This window comes from Syngnathoides biaculeatus, chromosome 2, assembly GCF_019802595.1.
Source record: "Syngnathoides biaculeatus isolate LvHL_M chromosome 2, ASM1980259v1, whole genome shotgun sequence".
Classification (NCBI taxonomy): Eukaryota; Metazoa; Chordata; class Actinopteri; order Syngnathiformes; family Syngnathidae; genus Syngnathoides; species Syngnathoides biaculeatus.
This window is the reverse complement of record NC_084641.1, coordinates 41,003,347-41,017,735: the sequence shown is the minus strand read 5'-3', so window position 1 is coordinate 41,017,735 and position 14,389 is coordinate 41,003,347. Positions and strand designations below refer to the sequence as shown.

At 42.4% G+C, this 14,389-nt stretch overlaps 1 protein-coding gene across 13 annotated transcripts in view; it reads right to left on the bottom strand.

Moving 5' to 3' along the window:
* Positions 1 to 382: 382 nt before the first annotated feature.
* The window catches only part of atf7a (activating transcription factor 7a), a 104,847-nt gene continuing 90,840 nt past the window's right edge, over positions 383 to 14,389 (bottom strand). For 6 of the 13 annotated variants that reach the window (XM_061805595.1, XM_061805586.1, XM_061805600.1 and 3 more), the window contains 3 exons: positions 11,410 to 11,598; positions 5,528 to 5,633; positions 383 to 4,648 (listed from right to left, as the gene is read on the bottom strand). In XM_061805595.1, coding sequence (XP_061661579.1) covers positions 4,413 to 4,648; positions 5,528 to 5,633; positions 11,410 to 11,598 — 531 coding nt within the window. In that variant the 3' untranslated portion in view covers positions 383 to 4,412. Of the gene's footprint in view, positions 4,649 to 5,527; positions 5,634 to 7,516; positions 7,583 to 11,409; positions 11,599 to 14,389 lie in introns of all 13 variants that reach the window. The other 7 variants (XM_061805625.1, XM_061805615.1, XM_061805559.1 and 4 more) reach the window with 3 other exon arrangements.

Below are 14,389 nucleotides of genomic sequence, written 5' to 3'. Positions count from 1 at the left end.
GTGACTGAGTGTGAATGGTTGTTTTTATGTGCCCTGCGATAGGCTGTAAACCAGTTCAGAATGTACCCTGCCTCCTGCCCGAAGATAGCTGGGATAGACTCCAAGCACTCCCTCAACCCTTGTGAACATAAGCGGCTCGGAAAATGGGATAGATGATGTACCTTGGGATTATCAGTCGACCAGTACATGGTGTAGCACAGCTCTTTCACAAGCTCAGCTTGGACAGCCCTAGTATGCCCACGACCAAAGTGAGAAGCAGTACGAAAAATGGATGGATTAGGTCCCTAAATGTTTTCCCTTTTCAGCCACTGGGAGGTGTTCGCTCTCACAAAAATCTGAATAAATGTCAAATAATAAGTATCTGGAGCTGAGCATACGAAACTATATGAAACGTGTTTTATTTCTCATTTTGTTGAAATTCTCAATATATGATCTGCATCTAAATTTGAGAACAAGTAAACAATCAAGAGTGAATATGAAAGTATAGATTTGTGAACCAATGCTATGTGGAAACAAATGTGCTTCACTGCTCAGAACACCTCGTATCTTGTGAAAACTATGTTCGTAGTAATCCACTTTGACATGCATTAACAAGTAAATATATTTGTATGATACAGATATTTACAGTGCAAGGATGTTAACCAATCATCAGTCTACCATGGGAGTGTTACAAAAATAAAACTGAATGCAACTAAAGATTGTTGCAAAGATAGTCTACAAATTGCTGCTTTTGATACTATAAATACAGGTCAAGTTAGTATGCTGACGACTGTCATGATTATTGTTCATAAGTTCGCGAGAAAGCCCAAATTCATGATAAAATGTTACATAGCAAGTTGTGCAGTTTTGGGGAGAATGCAGAAATGAACAAGTGAACAAACACAGAATTTATACAAATTTGAAAAGCAGCCAAACATGAAAGGTTTTTCCCCCCATTTATGTTTTACAGTACAGGAAAAAAATGATATTTTAAATATCTTTGAAAAAAGATTGTCAGAATAAGAACAACAGCACAAACGCCATACTGTTCAAAGCAACCATATTTCTGCAATAGTTTTAGTGCAAAAGGACATGCACCGTACATTAAACAGATGTTTTTTTACATTTCCTTTTTACAACTTTATGACCATGCAGCATAAAAATGACAAGAAAAACAAAAGTCTTTGCACATTGTACATGCTGTCACGCCATTTCTTTGCCAGATGACAGTATTGATTCCATAATACAAAAGAGGGTGGTGTAAACGACCATTATTCATTCTTAACCTTTGAATCCTTAGTACTTTAACCAAAAAAATGAATGTTTAGAATGGGATATGACGAGGCACATATGATTTTAAGGCCAACTGATCAGAGACTAGAAGTGCAATTTAAAGCAGTGATATTGTCTCAACAGCATTGAAAAGAACATTCCAATTTTGACCCTTTTCTTTGGGGGGTTGTTTTTTGGTAAGGAGCACGTGGGAAGCATCCCATTTGTACAAGCAGCAAGAATGAGCAATCCTGAGTTACAGTGCAACTTATATCACAACTCGCATGTTGAAATATTACTAAGATGGAAACAAATTCCCTTCAGGAGGGAAAAACATTGCTGATTCAACTCATTTTAGTATTTTAAGCACTGCTTTATACTCATCTTGCAGGAGAAAATTTGAATATACTGTAGATAAAGCTGCATATAAAAGAAGAAAATATATCACATATGTTGAAGCATAACCAAAGAGCTATGTTATTTACATAGAATTATTGATCGTTTATAAATTGCCTTGTAAATGGGTGTAACATGAAGTTTTTCAAGTTGACATCAGTGTGTGAGAGTGTGAGTATTTTAATTAGTGTATGTATTTGCATGGGTAAAAAGTGGAGGGACTCTTTCTATGTGAAAATGTTTAAAAAGCTGCATTTACACTCCATGCGTCAAGTCACATTTCAGACTTTTGGGACAATTGCGATGGAAAAAAAATAGCATAAAATCAGATATCCTCAGGCCAGAAACTGAGCTTTTGCAGATGTGCATAAAAATTTCATTATCTGTTATGTATTAATGTGACCGGAGCCTAAATGCACAGATCGCATCAGTGCGAGTCTAACAGCATCGAATTTGATTCTCATACAAACTGCGTCTGCACAAACACAAGGTTACACACACATGGATCCAAAATGTAGCGGAAGAATACAGTGCTCTGAAAAGGTATTTGCGCTCCGCAGATTCTTATTTATTTGCCATTTCTCCTGTTTGTTTGGCATCGTCAAACAAAATATCAGACAAAGTTCACCAAGTCAATATGAAATGCAGTTTTTAAATAGTGGTTATATTTACTAAGGAAAAAAACATTCAAAGTGACTTAGTTCTGTGTGAAAGATTGCCCCCTAAACCTGATAATTGGTTTCTATAATGGGCATTGAGTTTTTCATATCTCTGAAGATATTTTGCCACATTCTTCCTTGCAGAATTTAGATTTTTCAAAACTAGAGTCAAAGTCCAGACTTTGACTAGACACTCCCAAAAACTTTATTATTATTATTATTGTTTTGTTGTTTTGTGTGTGTGTGTGTGTGTGTGGGGGGGGGGGGGGGTTGACTCCACACACTTTTTTAAAAGCCATTAAGAAGTTTACTTGCTGGTGTGTTTTGGATCATTGTCTTGTTGCACTTCAACTTGCGGTCACAAACGAACGGGTGGACATTCCCCTTCAGGATTTTCTTGTCAAGAGCAAATTTCATGGTTCTATCAATCACGGCAAGTCATTCAGATCAGACAGTAAAAAAGTAACCCTAGACTATCACAACACCACCATGTTTGACTGCAGCCATGATGTTCTTTTTCTGAAATGATGTTTCATTTACACCAGATGTAAAGAGGCACACCTTCCAAGTTCAGGCCTGCATCAGTACATAAAATATTTTCCAATAAGTCTGAGGATTCAATCATACATACTTTTGTAACAAGAGTAAGACGAACCTCATGTTATTTTTGGTCAGCAGTGGTTTTCATCTTGGAACTCTGCTAGAGGTGGCATTTTTTCCACATTCTCTTATTTTTGAGTCATGAACACCAATCTTACTGGGACAAGAGAGGTCTACGGTTCTTTGGATCATGTCCTGGATGAGTCGTTGGTGTGCTGTTGGGGTAATTTTTTTGTCCGAGCCAGTCATGCGAAGGTTCACTACTGTTCCATGTTTTCTCCTTGTGAGTATAATTATGGCTCTTACTATGATTCTCTGGAGTCCTAAAGTTTTGTAACCCTTTCCAGACTGATAAATGTCTATTATTTTATTTTTAATCTGTTCTTGAATTTCCTTGGATTGTGGCAATTTGTTACAGCTTTTTGAGATCTTTTGGCAGACTTCATTTTTTCAGGTTCTATTTAAGTGATGTCTTGTTTGAACAAGCCTAAAGCTAATCAGGCTTGAGTGTTGTCAGTGAAACTGAAATCAACTTCCCCCCCAAAAAAAGTGATTTGCCACAATTAATGATTTAACGTGTGGAAATTACTTTTTTACACATGGCCACGTATGTCTGAATAGTATTTTCCTCCCTAAATAAAAATCAGCCATTAAAAACTGCATTTTATATTTAACTGGGTTATCTTTGTCTATTTACATTTGTTTGCCAATAAAAAAAGAGGGGGAACTACAGAAAAAAATAGAATATTGGAAATTTCACACAAAACCGTAATATGTAGTACTTTAGATAGAGCTGATTCTGATATGAAAGAATAGATGGAGGGAGTGGGATGGGAGAAAGGGCCCCTCTATGCTAACTAAAAATTCCGCATTTATGTTGACTTCCTTGTCACTTATGTAATTGTTCACGTGCATTTTGAGATGTGTTCATGTGGGTTGTTTTGGAACCGTAGTGATATCGGATATGGATTAAGAAAATAACACATCTAAAAAAAAAAAATCTGCTCTATGCTATCTTGAGATGCTAATGCAGCAATCATCTTCACTCTGTGCTCCTTTTCAAACATAAATACAGATGGACTCAAATACACCACACAAGGCACAGAAGGTCCAAATCGTAAGTAAAAATAAGTTGGTTATTACCAGTTCTTCCAGAGTCAGAGTCCAATCTAGCCACAGAAAGGAGCAGCCTCCTGGGCAATTCAGAGGACTGTATAAATCTAGCCAGTGAGTGTTGTCTGCTCTGGTATGGGTGAGCAGAACATGTCAACCATTGGTTTGATGACAAAACAAGGAGCACAAGGGGGAGTCCAGCCCCAGTCATCTACAGCAAAGTGAAAAGGAAGCTCTCTCAAAAGTTTCAGTCCATTTCCAGAAGGCTGCTACAGAGCTCCAGGCCACAGCATGATGGCTCGACAGAAGAGGGGCTTTGAAGGGCTGAGACGATGCTGCTCTTCTTCCATGAGTGACAAACATGAAAGGTAGTCTGTGTGGCAGAATTGCTTTTCATCTGGCGGAGGACTGCGAATGTGTGGCCATAATAATGTGAGACGCTCCACTCTCAACATTTTGTTGCTGACCCAACCCGGCCAGGACAGACATCGCCATGGCTTCGGCCGCTGCCCTTGAACTCAAGCCATTATGGCCAGCCGAAGGGCTAGGCGCCAGTGAGCTGTGTTGGATCACAGGTGCAGGGGAACCAGTAGGCTCTGAGGTATCCTTCATGCTCTCGTCAACAGCTACTGTGAAGGTCAGATGCAAAGTAGAATTAAATTAGCAGAAAATTACAATAGAAAGTCCAATAAGTCGTAGGCTTTACACGATTAAGATTCTTGGAGCCAATTAGTGAGTTTAAAAAAACGATAGCCGATCACTGATCTGATCACAAGATGGCGCAATGAGTCATTTAATGACATGTTCATTTACTGTATATACTTGTGTACTTAATTGCGCCACAAATATATTTACAATAAATAATGTACCTTTGTTCATCTATTTATGCCAGTGAGGCTTAGTGATTCAGAACAAATTAATTGTCTTCTAATAGATGGCAGTAATTACATACAGCAATTAATCTATGTACTTTTTGTAGCATTTTTGTTTGTTGGTGTGCTATGAGATATTTCAATTGTAATGTATATGTCGGGCAGCGTCGTGTCGCAATTGGTTAGAGCATTGGCCTCACAGTTCTGAGGACTGGGGTTCAAATCCCGGACCTGCTTGTGTGGAGTTTGCATGTGGGTTCCTTCTCCTCCTGGTTTCCTCGCGCATCCCAAAAACTTGCTTTAATTGGAGACACTAAATTGCCCATAGGTGGGCTTGTGAGTGCGACCGTTGTCAGGCCAATAAAATCGGCGTAAAGTCGATTGACAACTCATCCCAGCTTTGATTTTGAAAAAGTATTTTGTCCCTTCACAGGGCTAGTGTTTTTTCTCTTATATCTGCTCAATGAAAAGCTCCCAGCAAAGTACTCCTGTAGTTGGCCATAGTAGTCTGAAAACTGGATTTGCTTGTCAGATATATGTAAAAAAAAATAATAATTTATTTCTCTCTTGGCTTTTGGCCGACCAATCTCAAAGCCTCACAGCAATGGGTTGGTTGTTTTTTTTTGTTAGGCTCACCCAGGTAGGCGGATTTCTTCTGCAGGGTGGTGACAGGACAGTCCTTGTGCGCCAGCAGCAGCTGCTTCAAATGAGCTACCTCGTTTCTCAACAGCGACACTTCGTTCTGGACAAGCACAAAGATTCAGTCTGGCATTATAAAAATAAAAAGACACAATTCCTAGAAATTTGATTAACATTCATCACAGGTCATAACATTGAGTAACACTTTCTACACTGGCTTAGAATATAATGGTTCATCTCATAATCACTCAAACTTTGGGCAAAAAGTGCAAAACTAACTGGAAACCTACTATGGAGGACATAAACCCACAATTTTTTTGGGAAGAATACAGTAAGTATGTAAAACCAATGATCAAAACACATTACTCTGGTTAACGTTGCATTCATAGAAAAAGAAATAAACAATATCAATTTCGAGTTATCTGAAGAGGCTGCAATTTTGGGAAATATCCACCTCTGCTGGACTGAAATTGAAGTCACGAGTTTGAACAACATTAGGTTAAGAATCTGGAGATATTTTATTTTTTTTGTATATAATGGATTATTTTACTGTCACTGATGGTGTAGTGGTACATTAGCCTGACATCGACGCAGGCACCGTAGGTTCAGTTTACAGTCCGGTCCAGGTTAGTTGTATATACAGTGGGTATGGAAAGTATTGAGAGCCCCTTAAATCACTTGATCTTTTTTATTATATTGCAGCCATTTTGTCATGAACGTGGGACAATGGGTTGGACCCAAATGCAGGACTCCGAGGCAGTGAGATGATGTGAAGTGTGGTTTTACTTCAGGCAGAGGTCATACACATGTAAACCGTTCACAAAAGGAAAAAGGCACAAAAACGCATCCCAAAAGGCAAGGTCCAAAAACATGAAAAAGAGGTTAGATAACTACTAGGCAAAAACGAGATTTGGCTACACTTGGCCATGGTGGCACAGGAATGTAGAGCCGTGGCAACGAGGCAAATACACTACAAGAACCGTGTGTACTCATGCAGTCTCATACAATGAACTGGCAACGAGAAATACAAAAGGCTTAAATATATGGCGTAATTACCAACAATGAGGCGCAGGTGAGGAGGTGCTGCTGGAGGCCGTGGTAGTGGCCTGGCCACGTTCCTGACAGAATCCCCTCCCAAAGCACGGAGCCCGGACGCGGGAAAAAAAAAAAAAAAAAGACTTGACTATACTTGGCTATGGTGACACAGGAACGCTGGGCCGTGGCAACGAGGCGACTAGACTACAAGAAGCGCGTCTACTCACGCAGACTCATGCAGTCTCATACAACGAACTGGCAACGAGAAATACAACACAAAAGGCTTACATGGCATAATTAGCAACAACAAGGCTCAGGTGAGGAGCTGCTGCTGGAGGTAGCCGCGCACAGGGTAGTGGCCTGGCCAAGCTCATGACAGATTTCCCTCCCAAAGTGCGGACCCCAGGGGCGGGAAAAAATAAAAAAAACAACCAGGGGCGGCAAGAAGGGGACCCTGAGGAGGGCACAACATCCCATCCCAGTCTGTCTGGTGGCTGTCCTGTCGAGCCCCACTGAGGTAGGGTCGAGAGTGGCGGTTGCCGCTGGTCGAGCACCACCGAGGCATGGCCGAGAGGCAGCTGGGGATCAGGCATGGGCGAGAGGCAGCTGGGGATCAGGCAAAAAAAATCCAAACTTTTCTTACCCTCTGTGAAAATGTATTTGCCCTCCCTTGTTAAATCACAAAGTCACTATGACTGAGGTGAGTTCAATGTCACAACCCGCACCCAAACCTGAATAGCACCATACCATAGAACGTGAAGTTGGCTACAAGATCTCAAGAACCAATGCATTATGCCACCATCCAAAGAACTTCAAGAAGAAACGACAAAACAAGTATTTGCAATCCATCCGTCTGGAAAGGTTACAAAGCCATTTTCCAAGGCTTTGGGTCTCCAGCGAACCACTTTCAGAGCCATCCATCTATCAATTACTTGAGCCGTTTATACTCACAAAGGACGTGGGAGTGATGGAGCCAATCCCAGTTGTCATCAGGAAGGACGCACGGTACACCCCAAACTGGTTGCCAGCCAATCGCAGGACACATGGAGACAGACAACAGTTGCACTCACAATCACACATAGGCAATTTATAGTCTCCAATTCATGCATTTTTTTTGGGGATGTGGGCGGGAACCGGAGTGCACAGAGAAAACCTTACGCAGGCACAAGGAGAACATGCAAACTAAACACAGGCTGGTCCAAGATTATAGCCCTGGTCCTAAGAACTGTCAGACCAACACACTACAGCTGCGCCACCGTACCGCCCACTTTCAGAGCAAATATCCACAAATGGAGAAAACTGGGAACAGTAGCAAATCTTCCCAGGAGTGGACAACCAGCTAAAATTACGCCCGACGACGCCTGACCCAGGAGGTCACAAAAGAACCTTGAACACCATCTAAAGACAGCAATTAATAAAACAAACATTATGCCAACAGTGAAGCATGGAGGTGGCAGTGTGAGGGTCTGGGGCTGCTTTGCTACCTCAGGACCAGGACAACTTGCTGTGAACGATGGAACAATGAATTCTGCTGTGTACCAGAAATGTTGTTGTGCGACTTTGTTAGGCCCTACTTAAATGTCTGTCAGACCATTTTCTGCTGAAACAGGGACATAAGAACATCCAGTTCATACGCTGGAAACGATAAACCTATGAGACAACGTTATATAATTAATAAGTACACTGCCTACGCTGGCAGCGATAACCCAATCAGAGAACATGACATAATATGTACAGTACGTACGTTTACCTCTGCTTACGCGTCTGGTAAGTATACAACATCAATGACATCCATGGTGCAGAAGTGAAGGAATCAAGAGAATGAACTGCATCAAATTAACAAGACAAACAGTTTCCGTAGGATCAAAGAGAGGTGGCCACTGTTAGAAAACCAACTTGAACAGATTATTGAACAAAGAGCAGTCGGGAGAAGCGTCACATAGAAGCGTCACATTTTGACTGGGAGCAATAACAATAGCACAATACATGTGAACACTTTCAATTAGGTCTTTTATTTTTATGAAAGGCGTCATCTCTCCATCCACGCAAGAAATACGGTGGTGCAGCAACTGCTAGAGTATTATCAAGAAAAGATTGATGAAAAAAATAATGAGTGTATTGTTCAATAGTAGAACCATGTTCAATTACATTGTTTTGCATCCGTTATTTTTTTTGCAGACCATGTTTTAGTGCCTTATGTATGTGTTAAATGCAGAAATAGGCCCTGTAATTGAGATTGCATTTTATAATCCGGTTGGCCTTTTGGTGTGGAATATACAGAAGAAAGATGTGTGGCTTTCTTAATTAAGTCCAATCAGTATATTTAAAGGGCCACTGTCATGAAATGCATGATTTTTAGTATATTATTAATGAAAAAACGGCAGCCGACACGGACCCATGTGTTTTTTTCACCACAAAACTTGATTTTGAAGTATGGAGCCTTTTGTAACTCCCGTCATGAAAATCCTCTCGAGGGATTTGTTTTCAAGAAGAAGCAGGAAATGACGTACATGGCAGGAACGCCCTAAAATTGACTTGTTTCTATTAGTATTACCTAAGGGAAGGTAGCTTGTTGTTCCTTCGTGTTGGCCAAAATGCCAGGTCGTTGCATTGCTGGACATTGCTTGAACACTCGGGAGGATGGATTTACCCTTCATAAGTTTGCAAGAGACCCGGTTCGTCGTGAAAAATGTATTGCACGGGTGCAAACGACAAGAGCTTTGTGGGTTCCAAATGACAGGTAGGTGTGTATACAGCTACTAAAAAAAAATTATAGTTTGGGGCGGACCACGTAATCAGTCTCTCATAACAAAAGATCCGCGTACGTATGACAGGCGTGCTAAATGTGTCGATGTGCGCGTCGGACGGCGTCGGGCTCGCCAGCGAAGGCTCCTGCCTCGCTTCGCCCAGGCTTGAGGCTCGCGGACGTCGGAGGCTCTGAAGAACCCTGCCGACAATGCCGCACTTAGCCGCCGTAAAGCTCCCCGGCTCGATAGTGTTGTTCATCCTGGACGGCAGCGGCTATGAACAACGCCGTAAAGCAGCCCGCCTCGGCTCCGTGATAAGCCATCACGGCGCCGAAAATGAGCCACCCCGACGAGGCACCGCGTACGCCGTTCACGGCTTCGGCGAAGGCTGTGCGTCGGGCTCGCGGCGGGTCTGAAGAACGCTGCCGACAATGCCGCACTCAGCCGCGTGCGACGACAACGCCGTAAAGCACGCCGGCTCGACAGTGTTGTCCATCGCGGATGGAAAATGAGCCATCACCGCCGAGGCGCCGTGTACACCATTCACAGCTTCGGCGAAGGCTGTGCGTCGGGCTCGAGGACAGCGCTGGCTCTGAAGCCTTGTCGGTCAGAGAACTCGTTGCGGCGCTGGGCCGCGATGGATCATCCCCGCCACGGAAGTGGATCGGAAGGGGAGGCGGTTTGGCCGTGATCGCATATCATCTGAATATGGCTCAAAACAATAGGGTAATATTGCCCCGGTAACTTCACTCGGTTGTGTTCTCTTCTTCGAAAAAAGCTTCTGTGTCAGAAGGGGCGTGTTTGTCTCCCATAGTAGGGTCCACCGTGTGTTTTCAATGGCGAATGTCCGGGTGACGTCACGGACAAGGGATGCAGCCAATATGGCGACCACTTGGATGTCGTCGAATGACACTTCCGCAACTTTGCGCATGGATGACCCGCTCTCTGCTCATATTAATCTTTTCGTATAGACATTGAAGTGAATAATGTTATATGTATTTTTCATTACAACATCTATTTTAGAATGTTTATAGGTTTGACACTTGACGTTTAAACATAACTGGACACCAAGGTGCGGCATGGTGGAGCAGCTAGAAAGCGTTGGCCTCACAGTTTTGAGGTCCCGGGTTCAATCCCGGACCCGCCTGTGTGGAGTTTGCATGTTCTCTTCATGCCTGCGTGGGTTTTATCCGGGCACTCTGGTTTCCTCCCACGTCCAAAAAACATGCAGCATTAATTTAGACACTAAATTGCCCCTAGGTGTGATTGTGAGTGCTGCTGTTTGTCGCTCTGTGCCCTGCGATTGGCTGGCAACCAGTTCAGGGTGTACCCCGCAACAGTATTTGAGAATGGGTGGATTACTTCAGTCCACTACAAATTTTACCCTGCATTTAGTGGTCCCCCTCAGGTTGGATAACAACCCATTCTGTCAAGCTTGTTGCTTTTCAAAGCAAAAGTCCCATTGAAAAATTATCCATCTATTTTCCAAATGCTTATCCTCACAAGGGTCATAGGAGTGCTGGAGACGAACGCAGCTAACTTTTAGCAAAGGCAGACTACACTCTGAACTGGCTGCCAGTCAGTCGCAGGCCACATATCGACATATCACTGACTTACATAAATTATATTTGTAATGATTTATCCTGGGCACGATGTCAGTTTTGTAGTTTGCATGACTGTCTCAAACAGCCAAGGTTCGGTTCGAATCTGGGTTCAGGCAATGTGGAATTTGCATGTTCTATCCGTGCCGTGGGTCTTCTCCGGGTACTCCGGCATACTCCCACATTCCAAAAACGCATATCTAAAGTAAAAAAAAAACACGGCCAAAAGTACTTAAATGGACCATCGCAAAACAAAAAAAAAAGAACAGTTGGCAACGCACACCAAGCATTTGTGTACCACATGCCAACTGAGACACTGCGATAGAATAACTGTGACTTTGGATTGTGATTTACCTTATACTATACTGATAATGGATAAATGGATAAATTTCAAACGTCAAGCTAGCTTATGGGTCTGCCGATGAGATGTCTCAACATGACAACCGTCAGAATGTTTGCCAACAGTGTCTACCCACCACTGAACCCACTGACATACCGACAGTGAGACGTTCAAGGTGCTGAGCTCCTCTGCCTTTTTCTCCAAAGAGTTGACCCACAGTTTGCGTTTCTGCCTGCATCGTGATGCCGCTGCTCGATTCCTCTCAAGAAAGCGCTGCCTTCGCTCGTCTGGGTCATCGTCTGCTGTCCGTCGCCGACGCCCACCTGTGGGCTGAGCTGGTGATACCTGTGAACAGGCAGGTAGGTGGGGTAGGCAGACACGGGATTTAGTGAGGAGGTGATAGAAAAGGGAAGTATGAGATACTGCTTGGTTATTTCAGTACATCAGTTATTTGAAAAAAACTACATTCTCGAGCCTCAAACACTTTTTCTGAAAAGATGACAAGGCAGCAAAGGTTAGCATTAAGTTAATCAGCACACACTGACATTCTAAGCAGAAAATACTGTCAATGCAGTAGTTAGTGAAAAAAATAAGTATTAAACACCCTCCGATATTGCAAGTTCTGCCACTTAGAAATCATGGAGGAGTCTGAAATTTTCATACTAGGTGTATGTACACTGTGAGAAATGTAATCTAAAAAGAAAAATCCAGAAATCACAATGTATGATTTTTAACGATTTATTTGTGTGATACAGCTGCAAATAAGTATTTGAACACCTGAGAAAACCAATGTTAATATTTGGTACAGTAGCCTTTGTTTGTAATTACAGAGGTCAAACATTTCCTGTAGTTGTTCACCAGCTTGCTTGCACACACTGCAGAAGGGATTTTGGCCCACTCCTCCACACAGATCTTCCCTAGATCAGACAGGTTTCTGGGCTGTCGCTGAGAAACAGAGTTTCAGCTCCCTCCAAAGATTTTCTATTTGGTTTACGCTTGGACACTGGCTAGGCCACGCCAGAAACTTGCTTGATATGCTTCTTATGGAGCCACTCCTTGGTTTTCCTGGCTATGTGCTTCGGGTCATTGTCATGTTAAAAGACCCAGCCACGACCCATCTTTAATGCTCTGACTGAGGGAAAGAGGTTGTTCCCCAAAATCTCACAATCTATGGCCACGGTCATCCTCTCCTTAATAGAGTGCACTCTCTCAGGTAGAGCCTTTTAACTGTAATTTCTTTTTTCCTGAATAAATGAAATCGCCATGTAATAAAGTTCACTTGGGTCATTCAGTATTTGTCTGATATTCCATTTATTTGATGATCTTAAAGTGGGGAAACTATGCAAAACTAAGAATTTATGAAGGGGGCCAATATTTTCTCACTGTAAAAAAAGTGTTGAACCTTGCTATAGAACAGACTGGGGGAGGGTTGTCCGATATAGCCAATTGTCCATTAGATTGAAGCACTTTTTTTCCCGGTAATATGCAGCTATATTACTGTACATAAAAAGTCTAAAACCAAGTCAATGTAAATAAATACAATAAAGTTTGAATATGTTTTAAAGTTTCACACATTATCTGAACTTACCACACCAGTGTGGTTGGTACATGGTGACACTGTTGCTGTATCGTAAACTGAAAGTCACTTTTATTAGCTGCGCGAAATTAGCGTGCATCCTACTTCCAAATCTATTGCCAGAGGACAATCACTTGACAAAAAAAATCATAAATAAATACTGGCAGGCATGGTGGAGCAGCCGTAGAACATTGGCCTCAAAGTTCTGAAGACTGGGGTTCAAATCGCCACCTCCCCCTGTGTGGAGTTTGCATATTCTCCCCGTGCCTGCGTGGGTTTTCTCCGCGCACTACGGTCTCCTCCAACATCCCACAAACATGCAACATTAATTGGACACTCTAAATTGCCCCTAGGTGTGTTGTGAGTGCGGCTGTTTGTCTCTATGTGCCCTGCAATTGGCTGGCAACCAGTTCAAGGTTTACCCCACCTCCTGCCTGTTGACAGCCGGGAAAGGCTCCAGCACTCTCGTGAGAATAAGCGGCTAGGAAAATGGATGGATGGGGACACACACGCACACATACACAGGCACATATACAGGGACTTCTCAGGTTGAAACGATCTCGACTCAAAATGTTTCGACTTTATGATGCCCGTTGGTTATTTTATCTAGCCAATGTGCACAGTGCTCATCTGTGTTTGTGCGTCGTGATTATCTTCACATTTTTCACCCTCCTTTTTAGACATTATGGCCCCAAAGGAGAAAGCTGTGTCTTTTAGAGTACTTCTGCAGCCAAAAGAAAATCCATTACCATAAAAAAAATTGCGAAATGAGAGACACCAACAAACATTGGTAAAGACTTGGGCTTCAGTTTGTCGACCGTGCTGACAATTATTAAAGACAAACCCGTATTTTAGTGCACGTGAAGGGTTTCATTCCTATGTTACATACAGTGATCACAAAACAATGTTCTTTGATATTGTCGAGATGGGAGAGGCTACTTCCATTATGGATTGAGGAGCAGAATCGAGGTCGGGTTAATATCAGCCTAATGCTAATTCAAAAAAAGGCACAATATATTTTCCAAACGATGAAAGAGCAGAAATGCAAGGACACAGAGAGCGAGCCATTTACTACAAGTAAAGGCTGGTTTATGAGATTCAAATCCCATGCTAATCTTCATAATCTACAGGTTCAGGCGGAAACTGCATTTGCAGATGAAGGGGCTGCGAATGTTTTTCTGGGTCACCTAGCCAAGATATTCCAGGAGGGTGGGTATCTTGTGGAGCAAGTTTTCAATGTGGATGAAACCAGATTGTTCTGGAAGCTGCTGCCTAATCAGACCTACAGCTCAAAGGAGAAGGTGGCCCCTGGGCCGCAACGTTTCCTCTAATTTTTGACATGTCTGAGGAAACACACTTAGCCCATGAGCGCCCCCTTTGACCACTGTGAGTAACATTAAGTGTATGCACTGTGATCAGATCAGTGTTATCCATTGAAGTTACATGCCTCATTAAAAGATTCAGATTACAGCATTTCCATTACCATCAGAAAATTTTTAGAACAATTTTGTTTTTGCAAACTTGCAATGAAAAAACAAACAAAAAATACATTGCTAACCA